An 18958-nucleotide genomic window follows, 5' to 3' on the forward strand; every position below is an offset into this window, starting at 1 on the left:
AAGGGTGGCTGGCAGGTCAAAGGAAATAGTTTTCTCCCTCTGTTCAGTTCAAGGAGGCTGCACTTGGATACCATGTTCAGTTTTGGTGCCCCCAGGTCAAGAGAGATATGGGGGAGTCAGGTGGGCTCAGCCTGGGAGAAGGCAGAGTGGGATCTGCTCACATCCAGCAGCCACTTGAATGGCAGCTACACAGATAATGAAGCTGAACTCTTCTGAGCAGTGCCAGGCAACACAAGGAGGGGCAATGGCCACATGTGGCAGCTTGGGAGCTTCAGGGTAGATCAGGGAGCACAACTTCACCGCTTCACCCTAAAGGTGGTGCAGCCCCGGCACAAGAAAGCAGAGGCTGTGAAAGCTCCATCCTTGGGGGTCAGTGAGAATCTGCTGGAGGGAGCGATGGCTGATCAGAGCCAGCGTTGGGGACAATCCTGCTCAAAGCAGGAGGAGGTTGGACCGCAGACCTCAGAGAGCTCTTGCTGCCAGCCCCTCTGTGATTCTGTCCTGTCTACAGACATTCCTTCAAATTTAAGTCTCCAAATATCAGTAACACAGAGACTGCCCTAGCAGATTAATTCCCTGCTTGTGTTGTTTAAAACTGCATTTTTAAACTTTAAATATATATTCTTTTGTCTTCTCATTATTTTTGTTTTCATTTAATAGTCATATGAACAGCAACTGCATACGTTACATATCCCTGTACCACAAGAAACAGCTGAAGTCAGATGTATGCTGCATTACTTTAAGTATTGTACTCATGCTCAGGTTTTTTAAATGCAACTCTTCCACTGCCCTTCTGTGAGTGCACAGACTTTGGGAGCAGATTCCTTCCACGACTGTGGTTGCCAGCCAAGGCTCAGGAGCCAGCAGACACCAATCTCAACACAGCCACTCCTGTCTCCCCCTAGTACTACCCAGCTACTCACCCAGGTCCTTCCGGCGCTTGTACTCATTGATGTTGACGTTGATTTCTTTGACTGCGAGGACAGCAGCTGTGAGTGGTGCCTTGTCAGGGTGAGCCTCAGGGGTGGCATTCAGCAGCTCCATCAGCAGCAGTGGGTACCTCATCACCCTTTGCACTGGCTTGATGAGGAAGGAGCCTAAGTTAATGTAGTTTGTGCAGCCCCTGGGAAGGTGGGACAAAGGAGATGCACCAGGTTTCAGTCCAGCTCTGCCACACAAATTCTGCCCCCTCGAACCAATGCCAACCAGACCCAGAACACCAATGCCTCTAAACCCACCATACTCCCTAAGTCACGCCACCCTCACCTCCAAACTCACGGCACTCCTGAACTCTCAGATGCTCTCACTCATAGGTGCTCCCAGATCAACCCCAGGTTTTCAGACCTCACTCACACCAAGTGACCCTTCCCAGTCAGGATCCTCTCCATTACCAGACCCACCGTGAAATCCCACATAGGTACAGTTACCACAGTTACCAGAACACAACTTGCTTCAGACTGTCCCACTATTCAACTGCCCAGATCTGTCCCCCAGTGCAGGACAGACCAACTGTGTTCAGGACCACAGTCAGTGCAGGGCCTTCCTGGCTCCTTGGGGCTGATGGCTCCCAAAACCTGTTTCCTGCCCAAGACGTCCCCTCACTTCATCATCTGTGCTGCCTGCCTGTGTAGCCCACCCATTGCTTCTGCTGTGATCATGCCCCAGACATCCCACTCCTCCCAGACGTGCCTCCACTAGGCACAGTTAGGGCCCCCCAGTGTGCACCTAGCCGGTGGTAGGAGGTTAGTTACAAGGGAGCAGCCAGGCTAAGACAGACAAGCAGGGGACTAAAAGGAAGGATGCACTTACCACTCACTGTACAGGCTCCTGCAGGCCCACAGAGTGCCAAAAAGCAAAGAAAAGCAATGGGTTAATGGGGTGGCAGGCGTGCAATCCTGCAGCCAGAGCCTTCTCCCTGTCCCACAGTGACGCTGCCAGGGCAGTGGGCAGCCCTGTCCCCCCAGAGCAGCAGCCAGTGTTGCTGGCTCCTGGGGCATTAACCTCCACAAGCTGGAGCTCTAGCAGTCACTGAGCCAGGCAAAGCGGCTCCTTCCTCACCAGCCATGGTGGGGTAGGGCTTAAGAAACAGGAGCCCTCAATCCAGGACGTGCCACCTTCTCTGTACCTTGGTGGCTTCTGCTCAGAGCTTTAGGGGGCCTACAGGTGTCCCAGCACCTGTGCATTGGGGCAGGGAGCTATCTGAACCCAGAGCCTGGTCAACTATGCAGTGACACAGCCAGCCTCCCTCTCTGTTACCACCTGAACTGTCCAAGCACTGCTAGTAGAGGGGCAGGGACGTTGGAGACTAACCCCCCTAGCCCAGCCTGTTGGCTGCCACAGCCAGAGGCTCCAACCTGAGACTATCCAGCAGGTCCAGGAGTAGTTTCTGCATCTTCTCATCCTTCTCATAGGTTTCCAGCAGTGCGATGGCCTCATCATGGTTCTGGCAATACACCCTGTAGACGCTCTCCAACTCTGCACGCTGTGCCAGGAACACTGGCCCTGCAGACAGCAGCAAGGCAGTATTTCAGTGACTCCTGGTCCCCAGCTGCCTCCAGCAACACCAGCACGTCTCATGGTGAGACACCCAGTATCCTCATTCCACACAGAAACTCAAGAAGACAGTGCTACTAGAGCACCCAGAATGTCTCCTGATCACCCACTAGTACAGACAGCTCAATTGATCCAGGTCTCCCAGGGGTGAGAAGTGGGGACACTGGCCACTGGAATCACACAGAGAGCAAAGGCACAGGTTGCCCAAGGCCTGAGTAGCAAAACCTGGCAGCGCAGAAGCAAGAAGTGGGGCTCGCGTTGGGGCAAGGGGCCACGGAGGGCCACAGGCACCATGCTTCTCAACATAGCAACTCATGGGGCAACACAGATCTCCTTGGCTTCTTCGCTGGATGAGTGGCAATGGGGACCAATGGGGAGGAAGCCCAACCCCAGTGATCCTCTCCCACCATTTACATTTTTCTGCCCCAACACTAGCAAAACCCATCCCAATCTACTGAGAAAAGCTAACAGCAGAATTCATACCGACGGCATCTGAAGCCTCCAAGGTGGACAGCAGCTGCTTGGAGAAGCTAATTACCATGTGGATGTTTCCAAAAAGACCCTCAAAGTCTATGTTCTGCATCTGGGGAACGGGAAGAGAGACGTCCTGGATGGGGGAACATGTCCCCGTCAGACCCAACAGCCCCCTCCTTGCCCTCCTGCAACCCATCAGTCCTCAGTTTCATAGCAGCCACCTGATGTGACCTCCTCCCATCACAGTGACTTCTGCACTCACTCCCTGATCCCCTAAGTGCACTGAAACTTGCAGTCCTTATGCATCCTTCCAGAGTGTCCTCTTTCCCAGCAATTTCATCCCTGCCTCTGTTCACCTGTCATTCTCCCTTTCCTCTCACCAACTCTGTCCCTATACCAAGACCCCGTATTTTCTTTCTCCTGACAATGAATTTAATCTACAAACCAAATGAAAAGGAACATTTCCTGCCCCAGAAAATAAATCTGTGCTACTTTCTGCCAGGTCTCTTGCTCTCAGCAACAGTGAACTCAGCAGGATCCCAAAACAGATGGGACTATTGCTATGAGTGCAGGGAGCAGTGAGAACCATCCTGCTCCCCTCAGCATAGCCGAGTTTCCTCCATGGGTTCCCATCCTGCTGCCTGGCTGCCTCTAAGAACAAAGTGCACTCAGTATCCTTACCCCATCCCATTAGTGCCACACCATAGTTTGTCCCCCCTGCTCCCACCTGCGCCTGCTGCAGGGGCACCATGATCCTCTCCACACACATCTCCAGGTCTCTGATATAGTCCCGCTCTGTCTGGAGCAGCTCCTCAATAACCTTGGATCTCTTCTCCAGCATCCTTTGCTCTGGGCTCTCAGTGGCAGCTGAGGATTCCAGTGATGGTGTCTGGGAGGACAGGAGAGTCATCTCTGCAAGACAGACAAGTAAGATGAGCATCCTCCGAGAGGAATGCAAGGACAGGAGACAAGTAGCACCTGAACTATGCCACACTCAAATCTACGAGACTGCCAAACATGACTGTTAGAGTGCAAGACCGTCCATCCAAGGACTTTTCCAGAGAGGCCATCCCTGGCACTCCCAGGCAGCCCCCACAGCTTGCCCCCGCAGCACCAGCAATGCTGCCATGTCCCTGGCGCCAGGACAGCGGGCACCAGGCAGCACTGCGCTGCCCCAGGCCCCGGCCCCAGATGACTGTGCGGGCCCCTCTCCCACCTCCGCTCCCCAGCTCTGCCGCTCCCGCAGGCGCCGTGGGGCCGCGCAGCCCCGCTCCCCTCCTCACCGCCCTCCCAGCCGGGCAATGGCGGCCGCCCCCTCCCCTCAGGCTGGGAACAGGGTCTCCGCTCTCCAGCCCCGGGGCATTTCCATCTGAATGGCCGAAGGCGGCCTCGGGCACCCACAATAGTGCTGCCGGCGGCAAAGCCCGGAGCTGGAGCCCTCGCTGGGCCCGGAAGGCCGGGGTGGGCACTCGGCGGCGCGGCCTGGCCGGATGCACCCCACGGGCGGCCACGCTGCCGGGGCGGGCGGCCCCGGGGCGGGGAGGCCCCGGGGCGGGGAGGCCCCCAGCACAGCCCCGGGGCCCGCTCCGTGCCTGGGCCGCCGCCCCGCCCGCAGCAGCCCCCACAGGCCGCCGGGGCGCGGAGCGGATGCCCGCGGCTCCCAGGGGTGCCGGCAGCCGGCCGCCCTCCTCCCCGGCCTGGGGCCCCGGCAGCGGCTTCTCTCCTGGTTTTCCGTCCCACCTGCGGCTCTCGGGCGGCCCAGCCCCCTCCCGGTTTCACCGAGACATTTTATCCCCCAGCAGACTCCTGGGCCCCAGCTACTTTCTACCCCACCTGCCCGCTTTGGAAAGCGTGTGCCCCCCGGCCAAAGGCGCAGCACCGGCGCACCCCCGCTCACCCCCCAGCGCAGGCAGCACCCCCGCAGCAGCACTGCCCGGACCCCCGCGGCAGGCCCCGGGTACCGACCCAAGGCCGACGGCTGAGCGGACAAACGCCCGCCTGTTCCAGCCGTCTCCCACGGATCCCCGCTGCTCTCTCTCCACGGGATTTTATTAAGGGTTGCTGGCATGCTCCAGCTCAGGCATTTGTAAAAATATTTTTGCCGGACAGGCACTTCCAGATCCCCACCTCCCTCACCTCTCTGGTTACAGCCTCAGGCAACAGCCGCCCAGCCTGGGGGGGTCCCGGGGACACCCCGCAGGGCTCGGGACATACCCTGGTACCCCGGCACCCACCGAGCACAGCCCCCAGAGACCTCTGTGCTCCCAGGCGCTGGGCAGGCCCTGCTCCGGCAGGCAGCCCCCAGCCGTGCCCTGTGGGGCGATGGCCGGAACCAGCAGCAGCATGAAACATGGGATGGGAAAGTGCTGCCTCTGCACAAGCATCCTGCCTGCCGCCCTGCCAGGCTGGGGGTTTTGCACTGAAATGACCTAGGAAAGAAAAAAAACATGGCTGAGATGAGACAGCGACTCAGCCCATACCTAACCGAAACCACGCAGGCCTTCCCTGCTGCAGAGCAGCAGCAACAGACACCACCAGCACTGGCATCAAACAGCAACTTCTCACAGCTACCTGGGCTGCAGATGAACTGCTGTGCCTCTTGCAGAAAGAACAACTTTGAAATCAGTCCCAGGCACCTCCCCAGCCACAGCAAATGGGAAACCCAGCTGAAACCCCACTCAGAAAACGTCCAGAGAAAATACCTGTCTCTCTAAGCTGTTGGCTGCTGCTCTGCCTTGAAATTGAGCCTGGGGAGAGCCAAAAGGGGCAGCTCCATGGAGGAAGATTTAGCAGCACAACCAGCACTACATTTAGCAAGCAATTCTTGAGAAAAGCAGGCTTCACCGATTCCTATCAGCAAGTATCCTTAAAACTACCCCCCAACAGAGCCAAACTGCATAAGCGAAAAGGGGAGGTTCAACCAAGCCAATGGCTGTCTTGGCTCCCCACCAGGTAAGTCCCCAGTGATGAACTTTATCAACTCATATGAACAGAAGCCCTTGAGGAGGGCCTGGGAGCAGCTGCTGGGTTTAACATTTGCTGTTTGCATTTCCACAGCATCTGCAAAGCCTCATTAGCAGACTGTGCCCTGCCGTGCAAGGCCCTCCACAAACATCCAACAGCGATATCCTTCCCAAGACACAGCGCTTGGAGCCTGAAGAGACAAGACACATGTACAGGAGGGACAAAGAAACACCAAGACAATTCAGTCAGCAGGTCTCTGCAGCTGAAAGAGTTCAGAAAGTAACAAGTCATTTTAAAGAAGGATACTTTTTTTTTAAGGAATGGCATTTGTTTTGTGGGAGAGCAAGCTCAAGTGGGAAGGCAACCTGGAAGAAGCAGGAAGGTGTTAATTTACAATGCAAACAGGCATGTGAAACCCAGAGGAGGTGGGTGGATGAGCTGACACTGAGGCACCGGGTGGCCTGAGAAAAATCTTGAAGACTCGCCAGAACAACAGCCAGAAATGACCCATGCAGCAGCGTTTGGGAAGACAAATGGAAAAGACTACCTCTGCTTGGCCAAAGACTAGGATTTTGCATTTATCTCCAGGCAAAATGCCACCAGATGAAGCTTCGTACAGGACATCTTGGGGGTTTACCACCAAACAACCCTGCTGTTCTTCCAGCTTTTGCCATAGCTAAATTGCAGCCACATGATGTATCTGGCTCCAGCTCACCAAAATGTAGATGGGGATGCCCAGTGCTGCTGGCAAATGCAGCAGGTCCCCACGCTCCACCAAGCAAACCCCAGGCAAGTAAATCTAGGTCAGGCCCTTTCAGAAAGCGCCCTGCAGTGAGGATTTGACTGACACTCGTGAGACTGCCAGCTCTGTGACACCCTTCCTCTGCAAGTCTCAAATCCCTGCCTGTGGAAGGGAAATTAAAGCCTTCCCTGCACAGGTTTTAAGCCCACAGTAGTCATCAGCTCAGCCTGCCTGACCTGGCATGATGTAGCCATCCGTTCTACACTCTTACACCGTATTGGTATTCACGTTATTTTGAAAACTCCTATAAATTAATTCTACTCTGGCCTTCTTGCTGTTTCTGAATATTTCAAGATTCTTTTAAAAACAAGGCTACACTGCAGCCAAGTCTCTTAGGACTCTTGCTGTTTATCACTAGTCCAGCATCCTCCTTCAGCGATGAACTCAAAAGTCATCCTGCCTCTTTCCAAACACTAGCAGTTCAAAAAATTCAAGTACCGAATTTGTTTTTAATATTTGGCTCTTCTATCTGACCAATATGTGTAATACTTAGGATTTGTTTCTGGCACCTTTAAAAACTCTCATTTTTTGTATTTCATACCATCTCTGTTGTTTGCCATCAATTTCTTTTTTCCTGTTTGTCACACATTCTTGCATCTCTAGTAGCAGTTTTCCCTAAATTAGGCTTATTAAGCATTTGACTAAACCCACCCATTTCACAGCTGTGGGTTTTGGTCATCTAGTAAATGCTTTTTAAACAGATCCCCATTTTACTTCACAGATTTTCTATGTAAATGTTACCTTTCAATCTGAGTCATCATGCCCATCAGCTTTGGAGGCACAAAGACACACACCACAGCTGGAATGGGCCCCACTAGCCTGCAGGAATGAGACTGGTATTTCTAATGAAGCCACCAAATTCCAAACCAGTGACAAATTTGTGTTTACCCATGACACAGATGCCAAACAGACATTCAGAAATACCCTTCCAAAAACAATGTTCTCAATCACCATTTTCAGAGACTCAATTCTCTTGTAGGTTGCGTGAGCTCTGCAATCTGCCTCTCTAAATTAAAACTTCTAATAACATCATTTTCTCTAGTCCCTTTAGCGAATTTGCAACAAGTCTTTGGCTCTCTGGAATGGTCTGATGGTCTGTGACAGCCTCCCAGGAGTGCCTGCTTTTGAGCTTTGCTAATTCCCCCACTGACACATGGGAGATTCAACACCAAGCTGTAACCCAGCCCCTGGCAGCGAGGTGTCAAGATGCAGCACACTCCCACTTCTGTCCTTCCTGTAGAGGCCATGATTTACTATCGCAATCACACGGCTCATTCTGCTTGTCTCAGAAATGCCACTGTCACCAACTTTCTTTCCATTAACCTGCTAATTCTTATTACCTACCCCCTAGTGGGAGCACACGCATGATTAGAGGTTTTCTCCCTGCCCCACTCTAGAAGCATAGTTGACCCATGAAGACCAGATCCAACAGGATGCATGTCCATCACACACGGGCTCGGGAGCTCACCCAAAGGGCTACATCGCCCGCCAACTCCTCGTCATCGGGGCTCACCTGCCAGCATCCCCTGCAGCACGACACGGCGCACCCTTGCAGGGCACCCAGGCTGCTAACACAATCTGGAGAGGGATGTGCTGCCCATCAGCACTGAGGACAACCCCTCGCACCAGCTCCCTAAGCATGAACCTCTGACGGGAGCTGCACCCAGCTGCAAGACATGCCCAGCCCCGGGTTCACAGCTCAGCAGAGTCAAGCAGTGACTCAGGACAAAACAAACCAGCTGCAAATATTTGAAGTATGTGGACGCCAGGAGGGGAGGAGCCACTGCCTACCAAGAGAGGAGAGGGGATGAAACTAGGGCAGGGAATAATTAATCTGAGGGAAAGGCTAAAACTCGCTGCCAGGAGCACGATCTGGCTCGGCTGAAAACTCTCACTCTGGACATTGGTAATAAGCCTGTAACAGAATACATCCACTGCTCCGAAAGCAACGGACTGAATATATTCAGTGTCTCATTGCTCCTTAGAAGGAAGCCGGGGGTGCAGAAGACAGGTGCAATGTTAAAAGAGGATTTCAGCCCACAGAAGTGAATTCAGCCTTGGCAGAGTCCTGAGACCACGCAGCAGGAGATAAATCCAGACAAACCATAAAAATGAGCTGAAAAGGAACAGAACAGGGACACTTCTCCAGGGCCACTGGAACTGCTTGATGTCTCAAAGATGTCTGGTGCAGAGCCTGCTTGGTGGGGATGTCCCTATGTCATACAGGATTACAACCATCAACCCAAACAGCCTGTGGTTGTCCAGCCCCACTGCATTCTGTGTGAACAGAGGATGGTCCCAAGCTACGATGCAGAAAAAAAGTGAAGTAATATGGTGGTGTACAAATGGCAAAAAGGCAAAATTAAACAATAAATATTCTGTTTCTTTCCTCTAAAAGGAAAAGACAAGACCTTGCTAACTGGTACCCTGAAAAGCTACTGCCAGTGGAGAACATCCATAAAAGAGGGCACTCCTAATCAGGTTCTCCAGGGACTGTATTTAGGCTTGATCCTACATAGTATTTCTGAAGTAAATGGAAAATCACTGCTGTCATGTAGAGAACTGAACATCAGTTCAACAGAATCACAACTAAAGATGAGGCATATGAGTCACTGAGTGACCCAGGGTATCCTAAATGAGATGGAGTTATCCAAACCAAGCAGGTTTATCGCAGACAAATTCATTAATGTATTAATGGGGACAAGAAATGCAGCCACACGCAGGACTATCCTGGGGAGTAATGTTTCTACTTGGTTGGCCAAAACTCAGCAGGAGTTCCTCAAGCGCTGCAAAGCCAGACTGGGGTCCTTGAACAAGGGCACAGGAGTGCAGCAAGGTAAACCTCTGTTCCAGCAAGTGCTGACACCCACCCAGAATGCTTCACGCAGCTCTGAAGTCCACTATTTTAGAAGCATCTGAACTGAAAAATGAGCGAGCATCAGAAGAATAAATACTGAAGGGTCTTCCTGTGAGACTTTGCCATGACTATTTTAAGACTCTATTCGATACAAAGAACTGAAGACTGAAAAATAACTTAATTACAGTACATGTCTGAGAAGAATATCAACTAAAAAGCTCTAATTTAGTAGAAAAAGGTTGGGGTTCAGAGCTGAAATGCAACACATTAACATGCAAAACCTTTAAGAGTGATGGTGACTAAGCAGCAAAGCTATGACAGGTGGGTTCTCCTTCTGTTGATGTGGCAGGCAGACAGACACATCTGAGTCTCATCCCTGAAGAGATGCTCTAACCAAGTAGCTGTCGCCAGGCTGCACCACAGAGAAATCTGTAAGAAGTGTAATAACTCTGCTTACAGAAAACATCAGACCATCTCATCTCTACTGGGGCTTTCAGATCCTAAATTCTGTTACACTGCGGACAGGAGGAGGAACCTGGGAGAGAAGCAGAGCATTGTAAAAGGTGCCCAGAGCAAACACAGAGGGAAAAACAGAGCCAACTTTTTCCTACCAGCTGAGCAGGAGGGTGGGTGTCTGCTGCTAAGTGTGATGGAAGGGCATTTGGGGAGGCTCCCAGGTGCTGGAGAGGTCTTACATTGAGGCAGCTACAGCAGCAAAGCCTATATGCCAAGGAGGGCTGCTGGTGGTCCTCCAGCAGGGCAGGAGGACGAACATAACAGGAACGTAACAGCAACCAGAAATGGGCCACACGACAGTGTCTCAAAACACCTGGAGCCTTCCTCCCACCTTTCCTGCTGTGGGACACTGGCCCTGATGGTGAGGGCATCCTGCCCTGCACCTCCCACAGTCATTCCTGCGCTCCTGAGCCTGCCACAACAGAGAATAAAATCCAGCACCCCCTCCCAGCGCACACATGGGTGTACACAGCATCTCATTTAACATCAGAGGAGTGAAGGCTCTCACCCGGCATCACAGTCTGTCCCTCCGACTCTCGCAAAAGCTGGCCAGGCTGGCACTGCTCCAGCCTCCTAAGGCTCTGTGGGCTGTTTCCCTCCCCACTTTGTTCCTGGCTCCTCCTAGCTTCCCCACTGCTCTTTGGACATCCTGGCACTGCAAAACCTCTCCCTTCCCTCACCCTGGGGACGCAGCTGAGCAAAGTCCCACCCTACCAGGGCAGCTGGTGGAGCCTGCTTAATCAAATACCTCCAGAGGACAGATTTCATGCTAAGCTGACAGGCAGCCACAGCCTCCAGCTCTGCCATCAATTTGGCTGTTGTACTGTGGTGCTGTTGTCCTCTGCATTTCAATCCCCCTTCATGGACGATTCACACACAGGTGCCTGCTGGCAGAAAGGGTGCAGGCGCAAACTGGTTTTCAGACACTTGGCTGCCCAGCAGGGAGACCTGCCTACCAAGAAGGGCTCCTTTGGTCCCTCTGCCCAGACCCTACCATCTAGCTGCCCCTTCCCCAACACATATTAATATTCTTGCAACAGCGAGCCAAGCCCCACAAAGCTGTCTGCAGCTGAGTCTGTCCCAGCCACAGCATCAATGGAATGATTTTGCCCATGCCAAGACAGCCTGAGCCCTCCAGCTCTTCTATCTCTCCAGCTCCAGGGGTGCTGGCTGATGGGACTGGAGACCCACGGATGGCTCAGGGACACAGGGCACACAATTGCTGTAGCACAGGCAAGGGACCACTTGGTATACCAAGGGGCTGGAGATGCAGGAGGTACCACTGCCATCTGTGACAGCCCCTGACACACAACTGCCTCAATGTCCTGCCCATGTGTAGTTATGCAACCACAAGTACTTGTCCTCCACGTATGTTTCAGTGCTAAAACAACTTCCTCTATTTCCTGCTTTGCGCTGCCTGTGAAAAGCTGCCATACCTGCCCTCTGGAAGGTCAGGAATTGATTCCTACACACAGAATGTGTTCACGATGGCTTATAAAGCAGGCAGTGGAAATAATCCCAGCACCTCACCCTTTCCTCCATGAGGAACCTTCTCAGGGCCCTGAGAGAGCAGATGAATCAGCTCCACAGGTTTTAGAGTGTACCCAAAACACTTCGGGCACAGATGACAGAGCGACCGAAAGGATGGCAGTAAGCTGTGGGTCTGTGCTGCCTGTGCTTCCCTCCCACCTCGGCCTCTGTGAACGGGGAGCAAAAGCCCTTGCAGGGCAGACTGATGACTGTACAGAGGGGTAACGATAATGATGCCCATCTCAGCAAGCCCCAGGGTTTCCCATGAGAGCCCGGCTGTGCTGGCCACCCACCTGTGCCAGACTCCTGGTGCTGCCCAGGTGCCAAGGCAAGGCAAAGGCACACCCAAGGCAACCGCTCAGCATTTCCCCACATACCTTGCTGCTTCTTCCTGGTCTGCACAAACTCTGAGTGCCGTAGGGCACTGGGAGCCGTCCGTCTGTAGAAGCTGTTTCGCTGCAGCATGGAGCCCACCCTATTTGTTTCCTCGGCCTCCTGTTCCCAGACCTGGCTCCAGTCTGGCCGGCCCGTGCGCACCCTCGAGCGCTCTGCTCTGCTGCTGCTCCTGGCTGACATCCTGGGTCCTGCGGCTGCTTCTTCCAGCTCCCCACAGCCATAATTGTTGATATCCTGTGTCTTGGACTGTGTGTAGCAGGTGCCTGACTGCAGGCTCACACTACTGTCTCCTGAGGACCAGACCACAAATGTAGGAGCTTCACAACCTCTGTCCAGACTGCTGTGGTCCATGACATGGCCTTTGGACTGCCTGTGTCGCTCAGTGTCTTCTTGGTCTGCTTGGTCCCTGACACCTATATACCACCTTTCCTGCTCTTCATATGCCTCAGAGCCTCCACCCTCTCTATACCAGTTTTCCCCTTCCCTATATACTTGATTGCTTCCATCCTCTCTATACTGCCTTCTCCCCTCCCTGTATTTCCCAGGTACTCTGTCCATTCTGTACCACCCTTCTCTTATCTCAGAACTGCAGTCTCTGTATTGAACATCCTCCCTCTCATACACCCTATAGTTTCTACCATCTATATCCTGGCTTTTGCCTTCCCAAGCACCATCTGCTCTCCTGCAGTCCTTATACTGGATATCCCCCTTCCAAAAACCTCCGCAGTCTCCGTTCATGCTCCATTGGTCCACAGAGATGCCTTCCCCTCTCCTGTAACGGCCCCAGCCACTGTCTGCTTGCTGGCAGCCTGCACACTGCCTCTTCGCCCCGGGTTTGTCACTGCCGCAAACCTCTCTCCACACAGCACAACAGCCCTCATAGTCACAGCCAAGGAGCCGTGGCTCCTGCCTCAGATCCTCCACACCGTGCTTCGTCCCAGGATAAGTGCACATAGTCCTGCCAGGTGCGGTGCAGGGCCTGAGTTCCTTTGCTACCTGCTCCAGAAGCCCAAGCCTGGGCTGACGCCACTTCTCCGCTCTGCTCCAGTGCTCCTGTCCCAAATTTCTCCGCTCTGCTCCAGCGCTCCTGTCCCAAACTTCTCCACTCTGCTTCCGTGCTCCCGTCCCAAACTTCTTTGCTCTGCTCCAGCGCTCCCGTCCCAAACTTCTCTGCTCTGCTCCAGCGCTCCCGTCCCGTCCCAAGTCCCAAGCGAAACGCAGGTACTGCTTCCTGAGAGCAGCCACCAAGGGTACGCAGAGGCACAAGGGCCAATCGCTGCCAGCCCTGGCCTCCTCCACCTGCTGCCCCAAGTAATCAGTAACCAGCCCCGAGGAGGGAGGCCGGGGCTGGGCTGGGCAGCCTCTCACCGCCCAAACCGGCTCCGCAGCTTTGCCAAAGCCTCTCCAGAGGCGGCTCACAGGCAGGGAAAAGGAGGGCACTGGAGCATGTGGAGGCCCAGCCCCAAGACCAACGTCCTCAGGGAAGGGAAACAGTGAGACCGCAGGAAGCCACAAACCAGAGAGGGAATACCACATCTCCTTCCACTGTCTTCATGCTCCCGTTGGCATGGAGGCTGAACGATGTGGTCTAGCAGAGGCTGGGCTCTGCTCCACACCTCACCGGGGGAAACCGAGGCCTTCAAGCTGCCTCTGGCTCAAAGCTGGTGCTGAGCCCATCTTTTTCCCAGCCCTCACCCACAGGTCCTGGGAAAAGCAGGAGAGGAGCAGCTCTCTGCATGATAAGAGCATCCCCAAGCAGCATCTACACAGTGCCATGCAGCCACAGCTGCCATGTTCCATGCTCCAGGGCAAAAGGCTGGTCTGATAGGACCAGGAACACTGACAGGAACAGGCTTGAAAGGACTATCTGCGTTATGGAGTCCAGTGCCAACACACAATAAAAGTTTCCAGGGGGCATAGAAACACACACTCCAGTAACACCTCTCACTGTAGGGCACAACATATTCCCAGTTTTCCATGCCAAATGCAGGAGCTCCTCTAAGAAACCACTACACGCCCTAGACAGAAAGCAGCAGAGTCCATGAATACCACCCACATCTTAGGTTCTTGCAACATTTGTTAGGAATGCCCAGCCAATACTCCCAGTTGGTAGAAGACAAAACCAATGGACCCACCTATTCCAACTGCAGGAGTGCAAGCACTAACCCTGCCCAAGCCTGGTGAGCAGTGAAACCTTTAGCGTGCACACAAGATGCACCCAAAAAGCAACCTGCAGATTTCACACATGTATTTTAGAAAACCACGTATCTTCTGCTCTTCCTTTGGCTCTCCAAAGGATACACCAAGGGGCTGGGTTCCCCCAGGACCATGCAGCCCTACACTGGTTGCTGGTCAATGCTTAGTGAAAACTTTTCTCCCTCCAGCGTGCCTCCATGCTTCCCTAATGGTGACAAGGTAGAGGCTATGCTTTAGGCATGCTGCAAACATGTTTTGCTGAGCTGATCCAACACCGCATTACTGATCTGGCCTGCTGCACTAAAGCTGGGCTAGCAGGCCTGAGGCATGCTCCCTGGCGATGCTCAGATGTGCTAGGAGGGATGTGACAGAGCTTGGGTAGGGCACATCTTTATCACAGGACCAGAGAGGTTACACATAAATCCTCAGGTCTCTTGAAGCTGTGAAAAATTCTCCAGGACTGCCAAGGGGTAAGTTGATGGGTAGGATGTCTCAGGATAGTTTCTCAGATAGTTTAGTGCCTGACTAAAACTTCCAGTTCCAGTAACTAACAGAGCACAGGTTCCGCAGGATCCATCCTCTGTCAGGAGGCACCAGGACAGCAGGAGACATGTCCCAGCAAGACCCATCCCATCAGAAATTTTCCCTTGAGACCCAGCCTAGATTTTCGTCTTCCTACCTTCAAGCTATTTCACCTAGCCTCAAATCCCCAAAGTCTCCTTCCAAGCATCCCTCTCGCATGCTACTGATGTGGAGGTTGTCTGTCACCCTGTTTCCCTGGTACACCCGTATCAGCCTTCATTCCCATGTGCTCTGCATCAGACACGATCCTGCAGCAAAGCGCCTGTGCTCCTCAGCACTGATTAAGCAGTGGGAGGATGGAGGCAATGAAGTCAGAGTGAGTAATCTCCAGGCAGGAGCTGGCATTTCACTCCACCTCCTGCATGCAGTGCCCACATTTCCTGCACATCGTGGGTTTCGGTAACAGAACTGCTATGTCAGAGCTCCTGGGAGAAGCTGGGACAGGGACTGTGGGAGATGTACGTGATCCCGTCTTTCCACTTTGTGTACTGTAATATCAAGTATAACACAATTAACAGCACTGACCTTTATATGGCATCTTTGGGTTTCAGAGCCCAAATGTGCTGATATAATGATGGCAAATTCCTCCTCCCTGAGTAATTTTTCTGGGCTGCATGGACAAAATTCACCTTTTCAGCTACAGACATGCCACAATTAAAAGCTCCTTCTGGATATTACAAACAGCGCAGCATCATTTTCCTGTCCTGGACTCCACAGGTGGCAGGAACACAGGGGCAGGCTTTACTTTTTGCCTACTAACCCATCCCACTCCCAGGTCAGGTTCAGTGCCCTTCTGTGCATTCCCTCTGATTTGTGTGGTAAGTTCCCAAAGGTCTGTATCACCACCAGAGCAGAAACCACAGGACACCCAGTGCCCTGACAGGCTGAGGGCAGTCACACCACAGACATCAACTCAAATCTCAACTGCAGGACCATCAGCAAAGCCACTCTGACGCTCCTGCTCACTCCCCTACAGCTAAGAGGGGATGAGGCAGGGGGGCTGAAGAAGCACCAGCTGTGTTTTTGCTTGAGAGCAAGGACACACTAGGGAATGGATCAGATGAGGGCTCTGGATGTATGGTGGGACTAGAAGGGGAGATAGGAGAGATGGAAGCAAAAGGGGTGGGGAAAGCCAGGGCTGAGAGAGGTCCAGAGAATGGCACTGTGGTTCTCTTGAGGCAAAATCATGATGATTTGTATTGCAACAATACTTACAAAATTACCAAAATCAGAAATTAAAGAAAGGAAGAGAAGCCTATTTCCAACAGTGCCTGTATGCAGCATGGGCCAGCCGTCCCTCTGAAGCACTCCCATCCCATGCCACTGCAGACTTACCTCTCAGCTCCTGCAGCTCCACGCTGAGGCTCTCGATGTTGGAGTCACAGAACTCAAGGTTCTCCAGGGTCTCTGCCCTCACCAGCTCATCCTGCTGCTCCTCCAGCATCAGGCTTAGCTCAGTGCGGGTCTTGCCATAAGCCTCCAGGTCTCGCTCCACCTCTCCGATCCTCATCAGCAGAATGGAGCAGGGGGAAGCTGATCCTGCCTGTGTCAAGTCCTCGCATCCCTCCTCCACTCTCTGCTCCTGGGTGCTGGGCTGAAGCTGCGCAGGGGCCATGTTTTTCCGCTGGTTGCTTGACGGAGGCCGGGGTGCAGGCCGGGAGGGCTTGACTGAGAAGGACAGAGACCTGCCTTTGGGCACCTGGCCATCCAGCACGTGCACAGGAGTTGTTGCGAGGCTGCTGGGCCGAGGAGGAGGTGGCCTCAGGGCCTTCCTCCTCTCCGGCTGCCTGGCGTGGGGTGCAGACTCAGGAGACCCACGGACAATGTCCTTCTCAGAGCTGTAGTCCAGGATAGAGAAATGGCGGGAGACTTTGTCCTGCTCAGCACCAGTACTCGACAGACTCTTCTCAAACTGCGCCAGCTGCTCTGTCAGTTTGGAGTCGAGGTCCGTGCAGCTGTCCCCCTGCACTGTGAGCAGGCAGCATTCCCCCCAGCTCCCAGCCCATGTGTCCAGGCCCACCTGAGCACCTCCCAAGCTGGAGGAACCAGGTTTGGACTTCTCCTGTTGACCGTCCACCCAATTGTCCAGATCCCGGGCACTGCTCTGGCTCTCCTTGGGCTCCGACACCACCCAGCTGTTAGAAGAAATCACCTGGCTCCCACAGGAATCTTGCGGGGAGCGAGGAGCCTGCGGGGTCACAGTGGGACTACCTCCATCATGCTCAGGCAGGGCGTGAGTTTCTGAGTTTCCTGAGGGGGCTGAAACAGTCTCCTCATGCTCCAACCCACCCACCTGGCCAGGCCTGTTGCCCTGTTGGGGAGGCAGCTGAACAGAGGGGAGAAGGCCATTGACTGCCTTCATGCTGTCAAAGGGGAGGGAGTCCGCTGTGCCTTTGGGACATGGCCCTTGGTGTCCTGTGCTGGGCAAGGCCTGATGCTGTCTCAAGTCAATGCCAAGGGGATCCTCTGACCTCCCCGCCTTGTGAGACAGTATGTTGTCAGGCTCAGGGTATGCAGCTGAGCCATCCTCCTTCTCCCTGCCATCCTTCCCCAGCAAAGGAAGAGCTTTGGAGCAGGTGCTTTCTGGGCCTTGATGGATGGTCACTCCACAGCTGCCTCCACCCTGGGGATCCCCAGCACCTGCTTTTTCCATGCAAGCCTCAGAGGCTTCCAGCCGCACAAATCTGTGTGGAAAGATGCCATGTTTCCCTCTCAGCTCCCCCTCCAGCCACCCATCCTCCAGAATGCCTACGATCCGAATTCTGTCACCCACATCAAAATCCAGTTCCTTGGACTCCAGGGCTTGGAACTGATAGAGGGCAACGCCATAAGTGCTCCCTGGCTCCTCCTCCTCCTCTTTGCGGGGCATCTCCACTGTCCCATTGGTGTCACAAGCCTCTGTGGGCTCTGGATCTGCTGAGGTTCCTGATGCTCGCAGAGGAGTAAGCAGTTCCACAAAACCTTCTGGGAAGATGCCCCTGCGCCCTCTGAGCTCGCCCTCGAACCAGCCAGGCTCTGGAACACCAACAATGTTGATCACATCCCCTTCCCTGAAGTCCAGTTCCTCCTCCAGCTGAGCAGACAGGTCCATCAGAGCCCGGGCTTGGCCCAGTGAGTAGGCAGGTACCTCCAGAAGAGTGCTCTGGGACAGCTGACGGCTCTGAACTGAAAGGCACAGCTCCCGTACACATGATGAGGGGAAAAAGCCCTTGGAACCCCAGCTGCTTCGGCCCTGGAGCCAGCTGGAGGCCAAGGACCCTCCCAGAATCACCAGGTCTCCTGCAAGGAATGAGACACACTAGTTCAAAACTGCCCTCACGATTGCTTCCCACCTCTTATTACTGCCTCCTTGTGTCCCTCCTGGCTACGGGTGAGGTCTGGCACTCTGCACAGAGCGTAGTGCATGCTAGGGATGCAGAAGAGAACAGAATGGGGGTAGGGCATGAAGCATCAGCAGCCTGTTGCACACACATATCTAAGATACATGCTTCTGGCTGCAGAGCCATGAAGGTGCACCAAAGCTTTGATTTCTACCTCAAATGCAAGTCTAAGATTTGGGGATTGGAGGGCAGTTAAAATGCAGCTGTAAGTTTACGTGATCGGACAATCCAGATTTTTGGAGTTTCAAGAGTAGTGATAGATCATGAAAAACCAGTATCAGAGTGGCAGAAGCCTGAAGGTCCACAGTAGATTTGACATGGCCCATGTCATGAGGTATTAGGAAATTCCCCTCTCTCTCCCATCACTCTAGGCAAGATGCTGTGACTAGGTTCATGCTTCTGGAAAGACAGCTGAGGGCTGTGAGATGCAAAGCAAAGGAAGGGAACAGAAATTACCTCTCTGCAATGACAAGCTCCCTGGCTCTTGAGATGTGAAGTCACTGGTACAAACAAACAGTTTTTCCCCCTCCTTCAAAGGGGGAATATCCACAGGTTCCACAAAGCTGCTAGGAAACTGTCCTAAAATGAGAAGCAGTTGTCAGTGATGAGTCTTTCCTGTAGCCCACCACCACTCCCTCCACGCTTCTTACAGATTTTGGGATCTATTCATCTCTTGCTAAAGGAAAATACCCAGCTACCCAGGGCGCC

General features: G+C 53.6%; 1 protein-coding gene across 4 annotated transcripts in view; it reads right to left on the reverse strand.

The window, feature by feature from the left end:
• DNMBP (dynamin binding protein) overlaps positions 1–18958 on the reverse strand; it is a 35586-nt gene that overhangs the window by 5449 nt on the left and 11179 nt on the right. For 2 of the 4 annotated variants that reach the window (XM_055719652.1, XM_055719651.1), the window contains 7 exons: positions 18707–18829; positions 16206–18149; positions 3755–3939; positions 3037–3160; positions 2355–2502; positions 1810–1827; positions 924–1123 (listed from right to left, as the gene is read on the reverse strand). In XM_055719652.1, coding sequence (XP_055575627.1) covers positions 924–1123; positions 1810–1827; positions 2355–2502; positions 3037–3160; positions 3755–3939; positions 16206–18149; positions 18707–18829 — 2742 coding nt within the window. The remainder of the gene's footprint in view (positions 1–923; positions 1124–1809; positions 1828–2354; positions 2503–3036; positions 3161–3754; positions 3940–16205; positions 18150–18706; positions 18830–18958) is intronic. The other 2 variants (XM_027799644.2, XM_055719653.1) reach the window with 2 other exon arrangements.

Source organism: Falco cherrug, chromosome 9 (assembly GCF_023634085.1).
Source record: "Falco cherrug isolate bFalChe1 chromosome 9, bFalChe1.pri, whole genome shotgun sequence".
Classification (NCBI taxonomy): domain Eukaryota; kingdom Metazoa; phylum Chordata; class Aves; order Falconiformes; family Falconidae; genus Falco; species Falco cherrug.